We start from the raw sequence: 18,178 nt of genomic DNA on the forward strand, positions 1-18,178 counted from the left end.
GTTTTTGTTGAATTTGAGTTGCGTTTAGGCTAGACCCCAGGCTCACCTTTTCATGTGCATGGAGGCATGGCATAGGCCTATGGCCAGTACTAGCTAAATCAGCAAACACCATCTGTTCTGTGCCACAGCAAACAAAGTGCAAGTGGAAGTGTGAGTGGTTTCTAGGCTCAGGCCATAGACGCATGCTGCAGGCAGCTAGTCACGTGGTTTGAAAAGTGAATTCCACATTTCTAAGCTCAAACACATGGATTATTCATTAACAACTCATAGGCTGACTGTACATTTAGAGCCTTCCTCTGCCAACTGAAAAGTGAACAAATGTCTAAAACTCACATGCTGCCAGTGGGCAGGGAGATGGCTAAATTCACGGGAGATACTATTCACAACAACTCATTGAGCTGATCCTGCTGATGAGCATTTACTTAACAGGCTACTTCAAGAGGGTAGGTGAATTGAGGAGACCTGGGATTTGAGGTTTCAGACAGGCAGGAGGCTTTTCTCCGGTTTGTTTGGAAGTGTGACACACCCAGCGCAGAGCGGGTGGGGGATCAGCACGGCCAGGGAAGTCTGAAATGTACATTGGTTAGTTTTAAAGAAATCGTGGCCCTCCAAACAATGCACTGAAAGAGTTGTGGCACCAGCCCCACGCGCTAGCCTGGAATGTAAAGTGAGGGTCGCGCCTTCCCTGAGCTCATGTTTATTCACCCCAATTGAGAACCAGCTCCAAATCTTCGTGGTGGTGAGGGCCAGTGCCCTGTGGAGCGGGGGAACAGAGTTTAGGGTCTGGCTGGTGCTTTCAGTCTTCCGAGACCGGTGATTTGCTGTGGTCCCAGTCAGTGTTTCCTCTAATTTTTTTCTGCCCATGAGTGAAATCAATTTTGTGTGCCCCGAAGCATCTGCACCACCAATAGACACACATGCTCCCATCTGAGGGATAAAACTGAGAGGGGAGATGAGTCATTTCCCTGCTGGAGCTGTCCAGCATCTGAATAAACAGGGCACTTGGGGTGACCGTGTCATTCACACACATTCACGCCATGGTGACTCGCTCAGAATAACAGGCATTTGTATGACGGGTGTGGGGAGGTGGGGGCGGCAGCGGCCTGGGGTGAGATCAGAAAAGTTTAGTCTGCAAGTAAAAACATTTGTTCATTTGGAAGGTTAGTGTAAATAAGTAAAGGGACGTCAGTCAGCGCATAGGAAATCGGGAGAAATCTGAGGTGTTCCCTGTAAGCTGAGTGCTGGGTGCCCACCCAGAAGAGGTTCGGGTGCTGCCCAGCTGGTTAACAGAGCGCCCCTGGATGGAAAAAGATTCAGCTGGACAGCCCCTAATCTCTCCTGGGCGGCTGTCCAAGCACTCAGCTTACAGGGAACACTGGTGCTGGCAGCGAGTTTGGCCCTGTCTTTCGGTGTGGGCTGATGGATGCTTCTGTGCTCTGCGACCTCAAATTGGAGTACTTGTAACTTGGGGGCCTAAAGACAGATGACTCTGGGATGCGGGTGACAGGAAGCGCCCTGAGGATGCTCACAAGTGAAATGAGTCAGCTCTCAGCACTGAGGAGCGTGGCTGCCCCTCCTGGGGCAGGGAAGGGTGGTGCTTATCATGGAAACATCGTGTGCTCATTGTTTCCCTTTAATTTTTCAGCCCTGGCCCAGCGTGTCCAACCTGGCCAAGGACTTCATCGATCGCCTGCTCACGGTGGATCCCAGCGATAGGATGACTGCTCTTCAAGCCTTAAAGCACCCCTGGGTAGTCAGCATGGCAGCCTCCTCATCCATGAAGAACCTGCACCGCTCCATCTCGCAGAACCTCCTCAAGAGGGCATCCTCTCGCTGCCAGAGCACCAAATCCGCCCAGTCCACCCGCTCCAGCCGCTCCACCAAGTCCAACAAGTCGCGGCGGGTGCGGGAGCGGGAGCTGCGAGAGCTCAATCTGCGCTACCAGCAGCAGTGCAATGGCTGAGAACTCATCAGGAAGCCGCCAGCTGTCTTTCCAGGTGCACAGCCTCTGGCTCAGGTGTGCAGCAGCCCCCATGCGGGGAACACTCAGGCTCCTCCTGCAGGAGTGGCCCTCCCGGCTCAGGGGAAGTGGAACCTTTCTCCCGCCACGAGGCTCTCCTCCCTTGGCTGGGCTGCGGTTCGGAGCCTGATACAGGCAGGGGAGCCGTGAAAGCCTCCCTGGTGCTCATCCTGCTCCAGAGGGAGAGTCAAAGTTCGGAGCCTCAAGACTTCAGCCAATTAGGGAGCCGTGTGAAGGGCCCCCTGCCTGGCCCACGAGTTTGGCCACCTGTAGTTATTTATTGCTTCCAGAATGTCTGTTCCTGGTGTGTGCTTGGACAGTATTTGTACTGGACTCCCTGGTGCCTTTCCTAGCACGCACACAGCGAGGGCTGGAATGGCTGGGACTCAGCAGCCAGCCAGCTGCTGGGGGGAGAGCTCCTGGGCAGGAGTCTTCAGTGAGCAGCATGAAGCAGAGAAGTTTCCCAAGGGCCTCGGTAACTGTGACCACGTCTCAAACCGCACAAGTGACCTACGGACTGGTGGGTGAAGTGGAAACTAGATTGGGGTGACTGCCCCTGGAGCCTGGACTGTCTGCGGTCACAGGGCCCTTCCCCTGGCCTGAAGGTTCCTAACTGTGTGGAGGGCAGAGGATGAGAACCCTGCAGGAGCAAACTGCTAGGCAGGACACCTGAAAAGCTCTTTCCTAAAGTAAGCCCTGAGGCTAGCCCTGCCCCTCAGCCCCCAGCTAGCCCTCGGGAAGATCTCCTCAGTCTTGGGGGCCAGTGCGGTGCAGCTGGGGGGAGGCAGAAAGGGAGAGTGTGCAGGCATTCAGAGAGGCTGCTTTGGACATGTTTTGTGGCAGAGAGCACAAGGACAGCAGAGGCTGGTGCTGGCAAGTGCCCCTCTGCTGTGGGTGCTCTCAGAAAAGCTTGCATTCCTTTTCGCCACTGGCTTCGAGTGTTGGGATCCTTCTCCTTAGGGGTGTGCCATGGATCCAGCCGGCAGACGGTTCCAACTGTGCCACATTCCTGAGCCAAAACTGACTGTTCCAGCCCATACCCCGTGGTCTCCCGTTCGGCTGTGTACGCTAATTCAGCCAGCACCTGGCCTGCTTGGCCCTCCAGGCCTGCGGCAGGCTTAGCAGCCCAACCTTTGTGGCCGGTATGGTGTGCACAAGGGAGTGGGTGGGGCAGGCAGGTCACTTGTCAGCACTGGGAGTGGAGCCTTTCCCACCAGCCCCTCGGTCTGGGGTGTCACTGTTGGGGAGCGTTGCTCCGGGAACGCCATCGGGATCACTCAGCTCCTTGTTGTCCTCCCTGAATGTAAGTGCGAGACATCTCTGCCGTGGCCTTGCGCAGGGTGTGCCGTTCCTGTGCAGAGTACGTGAAGCTGCCAAAAGGGCCAGGTTGTCACGTGCCGAGTTCTGGTCTAGCCCCACCCTATTGCCGTTGCTGGCTGGGACAGACCCTGCAGGAGAGCCTCCTCTCGGGGTGGGCAGCGTTACTCTTCAAAGCACAGCAGCCACTGAGGCTGTCTCCTTGGCTCTCTTGAGATGTCATCCTCAAAGGTCCTGGGTGACGCCAGTCATGGCAGGTGTAGGCCCTGATGCGTTTAATAGAGGTCACGTCGGTGCTGCACAAAGCCAGTTCCTGGTGACTCAGTGTTGGGCACAAGCAGGCTGGCTGGCTTTCTGGGGGGTGAGTGACGCTGAGTGATGGCGTGTGTCTGGCTAGGCTGGGAGCCTCTCATTGGTTTGAGTAGAGCCCGTCTACAGACAGACTGGCCAATCCCACAGGCCTCTGCCTTCTCCTGAGCAGAGCTCCCGTCCTTACAGAGGTCACCTCTCTTCCGTGGGAAGCCTGCGAGTGCAGGTGGCGCACTCAGCAGGAGCCGGGCCGCTCCGTCGTGGTGCCGGCCTTTCCCCTCAGGGTTACAACACACCTCTTCCTTTCCGCACACTCCCTCCCAGACAGTAGCCATATGTATGCAAGGAGGGGATTGGTGGAGCTTTCCTGGGGGAAGAGTCCAAGCTCCTCTTGAACCCTCCTGGGACCTCCTGTCCCTTTGTACTTTGCCCCAGGAGAGCCTCGGGGGGAGTGCAGATAGCTCAGAGCTGGTGACCAGAAGTTTGTAGCAGGGCTGCCCCTGGGAGTGTGCGGCTAACGAGACCATTCAGCCCGCTCCGCCCCAGCACCTGCTCTGTGGGTTTCTGCCTCCGGCCGTTTCGCACAGGTCTGTCAGCTCCCTAACCCTGAGACACAGCAGCTCCTGCTCGGTAGGTGAAAACTGTCCCTCTCTCTGCGTGGAACAGTAAACCGTGACTGGAGTTCGAGGGCCACCTGGTGGCAAATCACAGTGTAGCGTCTTGCAGAGCGAAAGCTCTTCATGTCGGGTTTCATTGTGCCTGAAGTGAAGCACGAGGAGGTAAAGCCATGGCGCAGTGCTGGGTTTCCTGTTTCTGCAGCTGGGAGCTCACTAACGAGACGCCCCCCCATCATAGCAGCTGAGGCGCACTGTTATGGTTAACCAGTAGCGGGTGGAGCAGCCCCCCGCCCCATGGGGGCCAGGGATCACTCCAGCCCCAAGGGGCCACCTCCAGTAAGGTGTGCTCTGACATGTCCAGAGCAGCCCCCATCTGCAGTGTCCTGTGTCCATTGTCCCTGTTCCCCTGCCCATCCACCGCCACAGACGGGGACAGCTCTAGCCCAGCTGGGGTGCCCCTCCCTGCAGCGTGCTCAGGGCTGCCACAGATAGGGGCTGCTCTGGCCGGGCTGCAGTGCCCCCCTGCCTGCAGCAGTGCTGCAGGAAGGGGAGTTCCAGCTGGGGCTCCCCCCTTTAATTGGGTAACCAGTTAAATGTTAGGTTTAGCTACCGTAACTGATTCAGCAGTTAACTGGGATTTTACATCCCTACCATGCATAGCTCCTGCTTTTTGGAGGACAGCTTACACGGCCATTAAATCTGTCCTTTTGGCTGCAGTATTTTGCTGTAGATGCTAAGATACAGCTAAAGGTACAGATTCCCTGTGGCTAAACTCTGCTCATGCTGGGGTGGACAGAGCTCTGCTTGGCCATGAAGTGGGGAGCAGTTGGCACAGGGAAAGACTGTTACTTACCTCTGCCAGTTTCCTGCTAGCACACAAGAGGAATTGCCTGCTGCCATCCTCTGGCCAAACTGTAGTCACTGTGTGATACCTGTGCAGCACAGTGGGAATAACAGGCTAGAGGATTCATCCCAGCCTCTGGAAGAACCAGCCAGGCCACCCCTGGGATCTGCATGCATTGAGCAAGGGGAGAACCAGCAAGGCCACCCCTGAGATCTGCACGCACTGAGCAGGGGGAGAACCAGCTGGGCCACCCCTGGGAGTTGCATGCACTGAGCAGGGGGAGAACCAGCAAGGCCACCCCTGGGATCTGCACGCACTGAGCAGGGGGAGAACCAGCAAGGCCACCCCTGGGATCTGCACGCACTGAGCAGGGGGAGAACCAGCAAGGCCACCCCTGAGATCTGCACGCACTGAGCAGGGGGAGAACCAGCCGGGCCACCCCTGAGATCTGCACGCACTGAGCGGGGGGGGAGAACCAGCCGGGCCACCCCTGGGATTTGCATGCACTGAGCGGGGGGGAGAACCAGCCGGGCCACCCCTGGGATTTGCATGCACTGAGCAGGGGGAGAACCAGCCGGGCCACCCCTGGGATTTGCACGCACTGAGCAGGGGGAGAACCAGCCGGGCCACCCCTGAGATCTGCACGCACTGAGCAGGGGGAGAACCAGCCGGGCCACCCCTGGGATTTGCATGCACTGAGCGGGGGGGAGAACCAGCCGGGCCACCCCTGGGATTTGCATGCACTGAGCAGGGGGAGAACCAGCCGGGCCACCCCTGGGATTTGCACGCACTGAGCAGGGGGAGAACCAGCCGGGCCACCCCTGGGATTTGCATGCACTGAGCAGGGGGAGAACCAGCCGGGCCACCCCTGGGATCTGCACGCGTTGAGCACAGGAATGCCTGGGCTCTCCAGTGGACACGCTGCTCTCGTTCATGTTTACAGCATGGCGAGGTGGAGTGGAACGTCTGGGATTAGTAACGATTCTTATGTCGCTGTCAAAGTGGCCCACCAGAACAAAAGCATCTCTCTCTCTGCTCACAGCACGGCCCCGCCAGTCATCTCCGCTCAGTACTGCCTTCTCCTTGCCCAAGACCCATTGTGCAGGACAGAGATGTATTCTGACCTGAAGGTGACGCCTCTTGTCCCTTAAGCAAACCAGCCCCCCACCCCAGCGCATGTGTAGTACAGCTCTGACTTTGGGTAGCTCACGTGCATCCAATTGCTGTAAAATTAAAACTCCGCAATATTGTGTGACTAAAAGAAACAGGAGGCAACAGAGATGAAACCATTTCTGTTCCTCAGTGCACGCCCAGGGCTCTGGTGTACGCCCAGTGGGCAGCTGGGGGTGTGTCTCACAGTTCCAGCTCTCCTCTCTCTTGAAGAACTACCCCACGTGCCTGTTCTGTTCAGTGCCTTGTCTCAGGCTGCGGGTGGTGTGTGCTGAGGTTCACCCTGTCCGCAGGCCTCTGTGCTGTGCCCAAACTGCTCCCCTCTGAGCCTGTGCAGCCCTGAAGTGCTGCGGGGGCGTGTGGCCGTGGGCTGAGAGGTGGGTTGCTGAGAATGTGCCGTCGGAAGGGAGTTCTCTAGTGGTGCTATGTGCCAAGAGCACAGCTGTATCCCTTGCTGATCGGGCGAGCTGTATTCCCCGCGTGAGCTCCCTGAGGGGAGTGGGGCAGCATTCACCTCTCTTCTGCGCACAACGGGCTGTAGGCCGTCTCCTCGGGACCAGCTGGCTGCTGTTCTGAGCACACTGCACCGTGGTTGCCTTTCGACTGTGGAAGAAATCACCGCGAGGTGCCCAGTAGGCATTTGCTGTGACCTTTCCTGACCCCCAGGTGCCTCTTGGCCTCCCTCCGGACTGGAGCTCTCGATACGCCAGCTCCTGCTTTTGTTGTCTGTCTTTGCCATTTCGGAGCTGCTGGCGGCGCTCACGTCACGGCCTGCTGTCTCCTCGCACAAGGACACGCCGGTTGTCTTGAAACATAGCTGGGTCTGTGATTCCCCTTGGCCTGAGGAATCTCCTGGAGAGGGAGAACTGCTCCCTGGTAATTAACTGGCAATGTTAACGTGAGCGTGTAGTTATTTATTGTGTGTACTCAGGCTGTTAAATGTATCCAGTGTAGCCAATAAACCTTTTGTCCTTGTTCTCTGGCTGGGGGCTGCTCTCTGCCGGACACCCCAGGAGGGAGCTCTTCGTGGTTACTGTTGCTGAATGTACCTGGGGCTGAGCGTGGTGCCCAGCTGACTCCCTCCCAGACACACCCTGCGTGGGGCTGAGCCGGGGCCCTTTCCAAGCAGCCCTCGCTCCATCCTTTTCCTTGCCCCCATCCCCAGGAACGCAATACTGCTTGCCATGTCTGTGGGCTGCGTGGAGCCCAGTGGGCGTGCTTGTGTGTCCTTAGCCGGGGGGAGGGCTGGCAGGGTCTCAAAGGAAGTAGGCATCTCCCTCTCTCTGGAAATCCCTGGGTTTTCTGCACTGTGCTCCTCCTGCTGTCTCGGCCAGGCCTGAAATCGTGGTATGCCGAGGGCCCAGCAGATCTTTGGGTGTGAACAGATCACCTGCTCTGCACAAGCAGCCCTAGCCAGCAGCATGAGGCCTGGCTTAACCTTCAGCCCCTTCCCTGGGGCTCTCCCTACCCAGCTGGAGCTGCCTAGGAGGGGCTGTCTTGTGGTGAATGAGTGTTTACACTGGGCAGTGCTTTTCCCTGTGGAGAACCGTTCCCAGGCACAGAGCAAACGGTGACCTGGCCTGATGATACAGGCTACCGGTAAGTAGGGTAGTTCTTGCAGCATCGGTTATAACTCTGTTCTAACTTTGCACAGGTGAGCCAGACCTGTGTCCAGCTGTGCCTTGGGCCCAGGCATGAGCTGGCACCTGGTACCAGCGTCCCAAAGGTGCCATGTGGTAGGAAGCCAACTGCCTTGCAGAAGCCCAAGCAGGCCATTTCAGCGGAGCGCCTTTTACCAGCCCAGCCCCGCAAGCTTGTCAAGCGAGGCCTACAGGTTGGTTGGGCAGACCTACCAGCCACCCGGGGACCCAGGCCAGCGGCTCACTGTGTGAGCTCAGAGCCAGAGGCTGGGAATGGGGTCTTTGGTTAACAGTTTTGTTCGTTCACCCGGGACTGATATCAGGTTAGCCCATCCACAGTTCCCTGAGTCATCCCTAGGAAATGGGGCAGGCCCCTGCTCCTGGGGGGTCCCCCAGCTGGCACTGTGGGTCCTTTGAACTGCTGGGGTGGGCATTAGCTGTGCCTGGCTGCTTGTTAAGGGTTAATATTGGCCAATGCTGCTTCAGAGGATGTGTGCAAATACCCTGGCTTGGGCAGGGGGAGCTGCTGTGTGAAAAACACTGGTCCCTCCATCCCCAGCAACCACCAGGGCAGACCAGATCCACAGGACATGGGAGGTGGTGCTGCAGGCTTTGTAGAGCTGACTCTTGCGTGAGCAGGACCCCTGGGGCTGGCCCCAGCAGTGGGGAGGGGGGCACCAGTGGGCACCACCAATTGACTGGGGAGGGGGCATGCGGGTGAGGCCCTGGAGTTGACCAAGCTGGCAAAGGATGAGGTCTCACTTGAGCGCCCTTAGCTGGGCCCATTGCCCCTATGTGCAGGGCTGGGCACGGGGAGCTGGGCCCCACCTGGCGCTGCAGGAGCTGGTACAGAGCTGAACATGGCACTGCAGCAGAAAGGGTCCTTTATTCCTCCGCACAGAACCTGCAAGGGGAAGGGATCTGAGTGCAGGGCCCTGAGCAGCTCCCTGAAGTCCCAGGCCAGTGCTGCCTGCAGCTAGTTGTCGGCCAGGACGCTGTCGATCCAGGAGCGGAAGACGCTGACTCGGGCATATACTGCGGGCGCCTGGACGTTGCAGTTGCTGGTTCCCCAGGAGACGATGCCAATCAGGGTCCAGGCCCCGCCTTTCAGGCACACAAGTGGGCCCCCAGAGTCCCCCTGGCAAGAGAGCAGCACCGACACGTCACCAGGTCAGGCCCACTTCTGTGGGGAGGCAGTGCCTGGCCCCTGGCAGGGCAGGGCCCCTGGGGTGCCGAATGAGTGGGGGGAGAGGCTCAGAGCAACCTTCCCTTCCCATCCTGTCCCCTGTGCCTCTGCGCCACCTATGCCACATCCTGACGTGCCCTTCCACCTGCTCTTAACTGTCCTGCCCTGGCCCCTTCTGCCTTATCTTCCTCCTGCCCTGGGCCCCTGCGTGCTGTACCCGCCCGGCATCGCCCCTCGTGTCCTCTGTGTGCCCCCTCTGCAGCCTGCTGTACCCGCCCGGCATCGCCCCTCGTGTCCTCTGTGTGCCCCCTCTGCAGCCTGCTGTACCCGGCCGGCATCGCCTGGCATCGCCCCTCGTGTCCTCTGTGTGCCCCCTCTGCAGCCTGCTGTACCCGCCCGGCATCGCCCGGCCTCGCCCCTCGTGTCCTCTGTGTGCCCCCTCTGCAGCCTGCTGTACCCGCCCGGCATCGCCCCTCGTGTCCTCTGTGTGCCCCCTCTGCAGCCTGCTGTACCCGCCCGGCATCGCCCCTCGTGTCCTCTGTGTGCCCCCTCTGCAGCCTGCTGTACCCGCCCGGCATCGCCCGGCATCGCCCCTCGTGTCCTCTGTGTGCCCCCTCTGCAGCCTGCTGTACCCGCCCGGCATCGCCCCCCCTGGCCTCTGTGTGCCCCCTCTGCAGCCTGCTGTACCCGCCCGGCATCGCCCCTCGTGTCCTCTGTGTGCCCCCTCTGCAGCCTGCTGTACCCGCCCCGCCTCGCCCGGCATCGCCCCTCGTGTCCTCTGTGTGCCCCCTCTGCAGCCTGCTGTACCTGCCCCGTCTCGCCCCCCCTGCCCTCTGTGTGCCCCCTCTGCAGCCTGCTGTACCCGCCCGGCATCGCCCCTCGTATCCTCTGTGTGCCCCCTCTCCAGCCTGCTGTACCCGCCCCGCCTCGCCCCCCCTGCCCTCTGTGTGCCCCCTCTGCAGCCTGCTGTACCCGCCCCGCCTCGCCCCCCCTGGCCTCTGTGTGCCCCCTCTGCAGCCTGCTGTACCCGCCCCACCTCGCCCGGCATCGCCCCTCCTGCCCTCTGTGTGCCCCCTCTGCAGCCTGCTGTACCCGCCCGGCATCGCCCCTCGTGTCCTCTGTGTGCCCCCTCTCCAGCCTGCTGTACCCGCCCGGCATCGCCCCCCCTGGCCTCTGTGTGCCCCCTCTGCAGCCTGCTGTACCCGCCCGGCATCGCCCCTCGTGTCCTCTGTGTGCCCCCTCTCCAGCCTGCTGTACCCGCCCCGCGTCGCCCGGCATCGCCCCTCCTGCCCTCTGTGTGCCCCCTCTGCAGCCTGCTGTACCCGCCCCGCCTCGCCCCCCCTGGCCTCTGTGTGCCCCCTCTGCAGCCTGCTGTACCCGCCCCGCCTCGCCCGGCATCGCCCCCCTGCCCTCTGTGTGCCCCCTCTGCAGCCTGCTGTACCCGCCCCACCTCGCCCCCCCTGCCCTCTGTGTGCCCCCTCTCCAGCCTGCTGTACCCGCCCCACCTCGCCCCCCCTGCCCTCTGTGTGCCCCCTCTCCAGCCTGCTGTACCCGCCCCGCCTCGCCCGGCATCGCCCCCCCTGCCCTCTGTGTGCCCCCTCTCCAGCCTGCTGCACCCATCCACCATCGCCCCCCTGCCCTCTGTGTGCCCCCTCTGCAGCCTGCTGTACCCGCCTGGCATCGCCCCCCTGCTCTCTGTGTGCCCCCTCTGCAGCCTGCTGTACCCGCCCCGCCTCGCCCCCCTGCCCTCTGTGTGCCCCCTCTGCAGCCTGCTGCACCCGCCTGGCATCGCTCCCCTGCCCTCTGTACCCCCTCTCCAGCCTGCTGTACCCGCCCCGCCTCGCCCGGCATCGCCCCCCCTGCCCTCTGTGTGCCCCCTCTGCAGCCTGCTGTACCCACCCCGCCTCGCCCGGCATCGCCTCCCCTGCCCTCTGTGTGCCCCCTCTGCAGCCTGCTGTACCCGCCCCGCCTCGCCTGGCATCGCCCCTCCTGCCCTCTGTGTGCCCCCTCTGCAGCCTGCTGTACCCGCCCCGCCTCGCCTGGCATCGCCCCTCGTGTCCTCTGTGTGCCCCCTCTGCAGCCTGCTGTACCCGCCCCGCCTCGCCCGGCATCGCCCCTCCTGCCCTCTGTGTGCCCCCTCTCCAGCCTGCTGTACCCGCCCCGCCTCACCTGGCATCGCTCCCCTGCCCTCTGTGTGCCCCCTCTCCAGCCTGCTGTACCCGCCTGGCATCGCCCCGCCTCGCCCCCCTGCCCTCTGTGTGCCCCCTCTGCAGCCTGCTGCACCCGCCTGGCATCGCTCCCCTGCCCTCTGTGTGCCCCCTCTCCAGCCTGCTGCACCCGTCCACCATCGCCCCCCTGCCCTGGGCCCGGGACACCCTGTGCACAGGACTTTACCTGGCAAGAGGAAGCTCCGGCCCCTCCACCGCAGATCATGGAGCTGGTAATGCGGCTGCCCCAGTATTGCTGGCACTGGCTCACTGTGACCAGTGGCAGGGCCACCTGCTGCAGCTGGAGAGCCCCATTGTTGGCTGGAAAATAAACCCCCGCTCAGGGCCCAGGCCCAAGGCAGAGAGGCCCTGCCGAGAACGGGCTGCCCTGCACTGGGTGGCTGGGCCCTTTGTGCTGTCGGAACGCTGCCACCTGGGCAGCGAGGGGCTGCAGGCCTGGCACCACTTGTGCCCTTCCGGCCCTGCCAGTGCCCTGCCCTGGGCAGGTCTGCAGCACAGCCTTGCTGGGGGGTCCGGTGCTTCCGTGCCCACCCATTTCATGGGCTGCTGGGGGAGCCTGTCTGGCTGGGCACGAGATGCAGGCTGCCCTGCGCCGGGCACGCCCCAGGTGCTCCTGCAGGGGCTGTGCGTACGTACTGCTGCTGCTGGTGCGCCCCCAGCCGGTGGTGACGCAGGTGAGGCCGGCTGGGAGCGACTCGCTGGCTGAGGCCAGGCAGACGGGGGACACGCGGGGGCCCAGCTGGGCAGGGGAGGCGAGCTTCACGAGGGTGATGTCGTCGCTCAGGGTCTGGGGGTTCCAGTAGGGGTGTGTGATGGCCTGCAGGGGGAAGGAAGGAGCAGCCCTTAGCCCAGGGCAGTGCTGCTCCCTGGCACTGCCTCGAAGCACCCAACGCTGTGCTGTGCCAGGCACTCCCCGCCCATGGCGCCTGCCCCACACCTGTTCTCTGGCTAAGTGCCCACTTCCGGGGCTCCCCCAGCACTGGCTGGGGCAGAACAGGGGCCTGGGTTGCACATCTCCAGAGCCCCTGCCGGGTGGGGGTCTCCATGGCTGCCGTGGCAACAAGGCCCCCCTCCAGGAAGCACAGAGTGCCTGCAGCAGCCTCGCCTGGGGAGGCCTGGCTGGAGCTGGGCGTGGAAGGTGGCTCTGCAGGGTTCCCCTGGGCTTGTCCCTACCCCCCATCTCTGCTGGCACCCCAGCTCCATGGGGAATGGTCTCCCAGGCCCAGCCGGGCCCCTGCCTGGGTGTTTGCCTCCCTGCCAGGTGCAGCCCTAGGCCCCGAGCTGGGGCTCCGTGGACCTGCCCCTCACAGCCGTGCCCCGCTCACCTTGGTGATGGACTTGACTTGGATGGGCTCAGCTCCGGAGCTCCTGTCGTATTCCCCCAGGATGACAAAGTGACTCCCAGCTCTGCAAGGGATGGAGGCAGCGGGGTTGGGCAGGAGGTGCTGAGCCTGCCCACACGGTTCACCCCGGGCCCTGCAGCGGGTCACCACCTGGTGAGGTCTCTGACTGCCCAGCCCAGGGGGGTTGCCTATGTCACCAAGAAGTGTCCATCAGAGCCCCAGGGGGGCCCAGCTTCCAGCCAGAGGAAAGGCAGCCGTGCTGTGGTTGGGGGGCAGCTTTCACAGTCGCTCCTCAGCAGGGCTGCCCTGAGCCCAGCTCCCACTGATGGCAGCATCAGCATTGGGCCCTGGGCTAGCCAAGGCAGGCGCTGCTCTTTGGTCTTACCCCCAGGATGACAACCGCACAGCTGGCCAGCAGCTCACCTGTCCTGTCCTGGGCCAGTGGCAATCCTCAGCACTGGAGTCTCCCGGTCACCTCTCCCAGCACTACCCAGGGGTTGGTGCCAGGGTTTTCCTATGCGCCCGGCTTCCCCCAGCCCCCGTGTGCTGGGCAGCTGGGGGTCCCACCCATTGTGGCTGCCCCGGCCTGGGCTGGAGCTGCCCTGCTGGCCAATGCAGAGAAGCTCCAGCACCTGGTGGGCCACCCCCTTACCTGACTTCGCAGTGAGCAGCAGTCACCACCCAGTTCTCGTTGATCAGGGAGCCGCCGCAGAAGTGAGCGCCGGAGCTGGTCTGCAATGGGAACCGCAGGGAGGAGAGCGAGCCTGGACGGGCTGAGGGACCGAGCGCTGGCACCACAACAAGCCGAAACGCTCCCCCGCCCCCGAGTCTTATGTGCTGTGCACCCCTCCTGATTTGCAGCCTGGGAGCAGAATCCAGCCTGTGCTACCTCCATCTTTCCTCCTCCCTGGACCGCCCAGGGTCAGGGCACGGCACCCACTGCACATGGAGGGGTCACTGGGGATCCCACGCCAGCCATCACAGACCGTGCCAGCTCCAGGGCTCGTGGAGGCTTGGCACGCAGTGGACCTGGCCATGCATGCCTTGTGGTGCAGCCCTGTCTGACAGTGGTGGGTGACGTGCACCGCCAATATTTAAAAAGGGCTGTAGAGACGGTCCTGGTAATTACTGACCGGTAAGTCTAACGTCAGCACCGGGCACGTTAGTTGAAACAATAGTAAGGTATAAAACTGTCAAACATGGAGAAGAGCATAATTTGTTGGGCAAAAGTCAACATCGTTTCTGTAAAGGGAAATCACGTCTTACTAATCTATTACATATAGACAAGGGGGATGCAGTAGATATAGTGTACTTTGATTTCCAGAAAGCCTTTGACCTAGTCCCTCTCCAAAGGCTGTTATGTAAATTAAGTGGTTGGGGGTAAGAGGGAAGGTCCTTTCATGGACTGAGAACTGGTTAAAAGACAGGAAACAGGGTAGGAAGAAATGGTAAATTTTCTGAATGGAGAAGGGTAGCGAGTGGAGTTCCCCAAGCGTCAGTCCTAGGACCAATCCCATTCAACTCATTCAGAAATGATCTGGAGAAAGGGGTAAGTGGTGAGGTAGTAAACTTTGCAGATGACGCTAAACTGTTCAAAATAGTCAAAGCGAAAGCAGACTGTGAAGTACTCAAAAAGATCCCACCAAACTGAGTGATTGGGCAACAAAATGGCAAATGAAATTTAATGTGGATAAGTGTAAAGTAATGAACTTTGGAGAAAATAACCCCAAGTATACATTCAGTATGATGGGGGTTAATTTAGCTACAACATCCAAGCAATGTGCGGCAGCAGTCAAAAAAGCAAATAGGATGTTAGGAATTCTTAAAAAAAGGGATAGAAAATAAGACAAAGAATATTTTACTGCCCCTTTGTAAAACTATGGCACACCCCCATCTCGAATACTGTGTACAGATGGGGTCTCCTCACCTCAAAAAAGATATTTTGGCATTCGAAAAGGTTCAGAAAAGGGCAACTAAAATGATTAGGGGTTTGGAACGGGACCCATATGAGGAGCGGCTAGAGAGACTGGGACTTTTCGGTTTAGAAAAGAAGAGACTGAGGGTGGATATGATGCAGGATGGGGTGGAGAGGCTGAATAAAGAAAAGTTATTTACTTGTCCCCATAATATAAGGACTAGAGGAGGCCCAATGAAATTAGTGGGTGGCAGGTTTAAAAGCAATAAAATAAAGTCCTTTTTCACACTGCGCAGCCAGGCTGTGGAACTCCTGGCCCAAGGAGGCTGTGAAGGCCAGGAGGGTAAGAGAGTTCAGAGAAGAGCTAGATAAATTCACGGAGGTTCGGTCCATAAAAGGCTGTTAGCCAGGGGGTAGGAAAGGTGCCCCGGCCTCTCATTGTCAGAGGCTGGAGATGGATGGCAGGAGACAAGTCACTTGATTGTCTTTGGTTCCCCCCGGTCTGGGGCACCTGGCACAGGCCACTGTCAGCAGGTGGGATGCTGGGCTGGATGGACCCTTGGTCTGACCCAGTAGTGGCCGTTCTTATGATAGGTGTGGAGATCCCACCAGCTGCTTTGCAGGCAATGGCCTGGGGGCGTCTCTTCCCAAGCTAGAGAGCCTCCATGTGTGTCTGCACAAGCTGACCTGTGCTGGAGTTCTGCCGCAGGTGCAGCCGGGCCGGGGGACTCAGCTGAGCTGCGTGGGGCCTCAGTGCAGGCTACTCTAGCTCCACTGGACCTGGTGACCGGATCAGAACATCCCCAGCAGGCCCGGCCTGTGCTGGTCCTGGGACAGGGCCCCCAGGGCTGGAATTTCCCACCCTCCAACTGTGTCTGCGTGGAGCTGCAAGCAGCTGCTCTGAGCCTTTGGCTTGCTGGGGTGTTGGACAGCCAGGTGCAACGTCATGCCCGGGCCGGGCATCCGCTCCTGGCTGCGCCCCTGGGCAGAGTGTGACAACGTGCAGAGCCTCTGAGCTGCCAGCAGGGTGGAGCGGGGCAGCTGGGTTCTGTGCTACCCTGCCCCACGCAGCCCAGGCGTGAGGTACAGGCCTCACCTGGAGGGACACTTGCCAGGGCCAGGAGCCGGGCACTGCGTTCTCGCCATTGACGATTCGCTGCAGGCCTCCCAAGACGGGTTTGATGGCAGGGACGCCGCAGCCTGGGAATGGAAATCCACCTTGCTCAGCGCCAAGCAGCTGGCACAGCCTCCCCCGCCCCCACACCGCTGCTGGGTGCAGGCCAGGGCCCCCTGCAGGGTGGAACCCCCAGGGGCTGGGGCACTGGTGGTCCCTGAGGGAGCCGTGTGTGTCACCTGGGCCCTGGGGCTGGCAGCTGGGGGTCTGGGAAAGCTGCCTCTGGGGCTGGCAGTTGCTGAGGGATCTAGACACTGCCCGGGGGGGATGACAGTGGGCATCAAAGGGTCTGGGCAGGCTGCCCATCAGGCAGGCACATCCAGGGGTCCAGGCATGCTGCACCTGTGGCTGGCAACCACCGAGGGACCCGCGCGTGCTGCCCGGGGGGCTGGCGGACACTGGGGGGGCTGGGTGCACTGCCCGTGGGGCTGGCGGACACTGGGGGGGGCTGGCTGCACTGCCTGTGGGGCTGGCGGACACTGAGGGGCCCGGGCGTACTGCCTGGGGGGGGGCTGGCAGACACTTGGGGCCCGGCCGCACTGCCCGTGGGGCTGGCAGACACTGAGGGGCCCGGCCGCACTGCCCGGGGGGCTGGCGGACACTGAGGGGCCCGGCCGCACTGCCCGGGGGGCTGGCGGACACTGGCGGGGCTGGCTGCACTGCCTGTGGGGCTGGCAGACACTTGGGGGCTGGGTGCACTGCCCGTGGGGCTGGCAGACACTGAGGGGCCCGGGCGCACTGCCCATGGGGCTGGCAGACACTGAGGTGCCTGGGCGCACTGCCCATGGGGCTGGCAGACACTTGGGGGCTGGCTGCACTGCCCGGGGACTGGGGGGGCCTGGGTGCACTGCCCGGGGGGCTGGCAGACACTGCCTGTGGGGCTGGCGGACACTGGGGGAGGCTGGCTGCACTGCCTGTGGGGCTGGCAGACACACGGGGGCTGGGCACACTGCCCATGGGGCTGGCAGACACTGGGGGGGCCTGGCAGCACTGCCCGTGGGGCTGGCAGACACTTGGGGCCCGGGCGCACTGTCCAGGGGGCTGGCTGCACTGCCCAGGGGGCTGTGGGGGCGTGGCTGGCTGCACTGCCCATAGGGCTGGCAGACACTCGGGGCCTGGGCGCACTGCCCAGGGGGGTGGCTACACTGCCCGTGGGGCTTGTGGGGGGCTGTGTGCACTTCCCGTGGGGCTGGCAGACACTGGGGGGCTGGGCACACTGCCCATCGGGCTGTTGGGGCTGGCTGCACTGCCTGGGGGCTGGCAGACGCTGCGGGGGGGGGCTGGCTGCACTGCCCGTGGGGCTGGTAGACACTCGGGGGCTGGGCACAGTGCCTGGGGGGCTGGCTGCACTGCCCGTGGGGCTGGCAGACACTTGGGGCCTGGCAGCACTGCCCGTGGGGCTGGGGGTGGGGCTGGCTGCACTGCCCGTGGGGCTGGCAGACACTTGGGGCCTGGCAGCACTGCCCGTGGGGCTGGGGGTGGGGCTGGCTGCACTGCCCGTGGGGCTGGCAGACACTCGGGGCCTGGCTGCACTGCCCGGGGGGCTGCGGGGGGGCTGGCAGCACTGCCCGGGGGGCTGGCAGACACTGGGGGCCCGGGTGCACTGCCCGTGGGTGGTGAGAGCCCTGGTGTGCATTCTGTCTGTTGCTGGCACACGAGCCAGGCTAGCCCTGGGTATCTGGCTGAGCCGGGTGAGGGGGCCCATCTGGCAGCGTCCCGTGAGACGGGAGAGCAGCTGGGGGGCAGGGGCGCTGGCATCCAGGCAGTGTCAGGCTCAGGGGACCCTGCGTGGGAGAGCAGCCCCTGCCCTGGGTCAGCCATGGCCCCTTGCCCTGCGCTGGCAGGGCAGCAGTGCCCAGCTCTGCCCCACGGGGGCCCCACACAGCTGTCTCCGCCTAGGCCACTGGGGCAGGCAAACCATTTGCACTGGCTACCCACGGCCCCCAGCGGCGCTGCACCCCATCCCCCACCGCCGTGAGCTCCAGGGGTAGAGCCCTGAGCCAGGGGCCTCCCCTGTCCTCAGCAAGCCAGGCAGCCCCAGCGCGCACAGCCGGGCAGCGCTTACCAGCGGCGCTGGCCAGGAGGGCCAGGCAGAGAGCTGCCTGCAGGAAAGCCATGCTGGGTCCGTGTCACAGCTGTGCTGGGCTGCCCGGAGTCCCAGGCTTTGTACCAGCAGGGGACCCCCCCCGCCACGCCCACGGCAGGGCTGGCATCTGCCCCACTGCCTCCCTGGCCTTGAGCTGACAGCAACCGCCAAATTTAGCCTCCCATCGCCCCCCTGCGTGCTGCCAGGAACAGGCCTTGCCTGGCTGGGGTGCACGTCCCAGGGAGAGCGGGCAGCTACCCCCAGCTGGTGGCAGCCTGCCCCTTCCCAGCCCTCCCCCTCCTGGCACCCAGAGCCTCACACGGGGGCAG

General features: G+C 62.2%; 2 protein-coding genes across 7 annotated transcripts in view; one reads left to right on the forward strand and one right to left on the reverse strand.

The window, feature by feature from the left end:
• Positions 1 to 13,399, forward strand: part of PSKH1 (protein serine kinase H1) — an 80,805-nt gene extending 67,406 nt beyond the window's left edge. For 2 of the 5 annotated variants that reach the window (XM_075008276.1, XM_075008277.1), the window contains one exon: positions 1,646 to 7,254. In XM_075008276.1, coding sequence (XP_074864377.1) covers positions 1,646 to 1,963 — 318 coding nt within the window. In that variant the 3' untranslated portion in view covers positions 1,964 to 7,254. Of the gene's footprint in view, positions 1 to 1,645; positions 7,255 to 7,931; positions 8,112 to 8,818; positions 8,950 to 13,373 lie in introns of those variants that run through there. The other 3 variants (XR_012647414.1, XR_012647415.1, XR_012647416.1) reach the window with 3 other exon arrangements.
• Positions 8,821 to 17,880, reverse strand: CTRL (chymotrypsin like). Of its 2 annotated transcripts, XM_075008279.1 has the most exons (7): positions 17,829 to 17,880; positions 15,686 to 15,789; positions 13,327 to 13,406; positions 12,657 to 12,738; positions 11,968 to 12,148; positions 11,498 to 11,631; positions 8,821 to 9,055 (listed from the first exon to the last, which is right to left on the reverse strand). In XM_075008279.1, the coding sequence occupies exons 1-7, from the start codon at positions 17,878 to 17,880 to the stop codon at positions 8,894 to 8,896; spliced, it is 795 nt and encodes a 264-aa protein (XP_074864380.1). In that variant the 3' UTR covers positions 8,821 to 8,893. The 2 variants fall into 2 exon arrangements, with proteins under 2 accessions (XP_074864380.1, XP_074864379.1); XM_075008278.1 differs by lacking the exon at positions 8,821 to 9,055 and having other exon boundaries at positions 11,525 to 12,148.
• Between the last annotated feature and the right edge of the window lie 298 nt (positions 17,881 to 18,178).

Source organism: Carettochelys insculpta, chromosome 14 (genome assembly GCF_033958435.1).
Source record: "Carettochelys insculpta isolate YL-2023 chromosome 14, ASM3395843v1, whole genome shotgun sequence".
Lineage (NCBI taxonomy): Eukaryota > Metazoa > Chordata > Testudines > Carettochelyidae > Carettochelys > Carettochelys insculpta.

Coding starts and splice junctions, on each gene's coding strand:
- CTRL (XM_075008278.1), bottom strand. CDS start 17,880: ATGGCTTTCCTGCAGGCAGCTCTCTGCCTGGCCCTCCTGGCCAGCGCC. Junction 15,790..17,828: donor CCTCCTGGCCAGCGCCGCTG/GTAAGCGCTGCC, acceptor TTCCATTCCCAG/GCTGCGGCGTCCCTGCCATC. Junction 12,149..12,656: donor AAGTCAAGTCCATCACCAAG/GTGAGCGGGGCA, acceptor TTCCCCCTGCAG/GCCATCACACACCCCTACTG.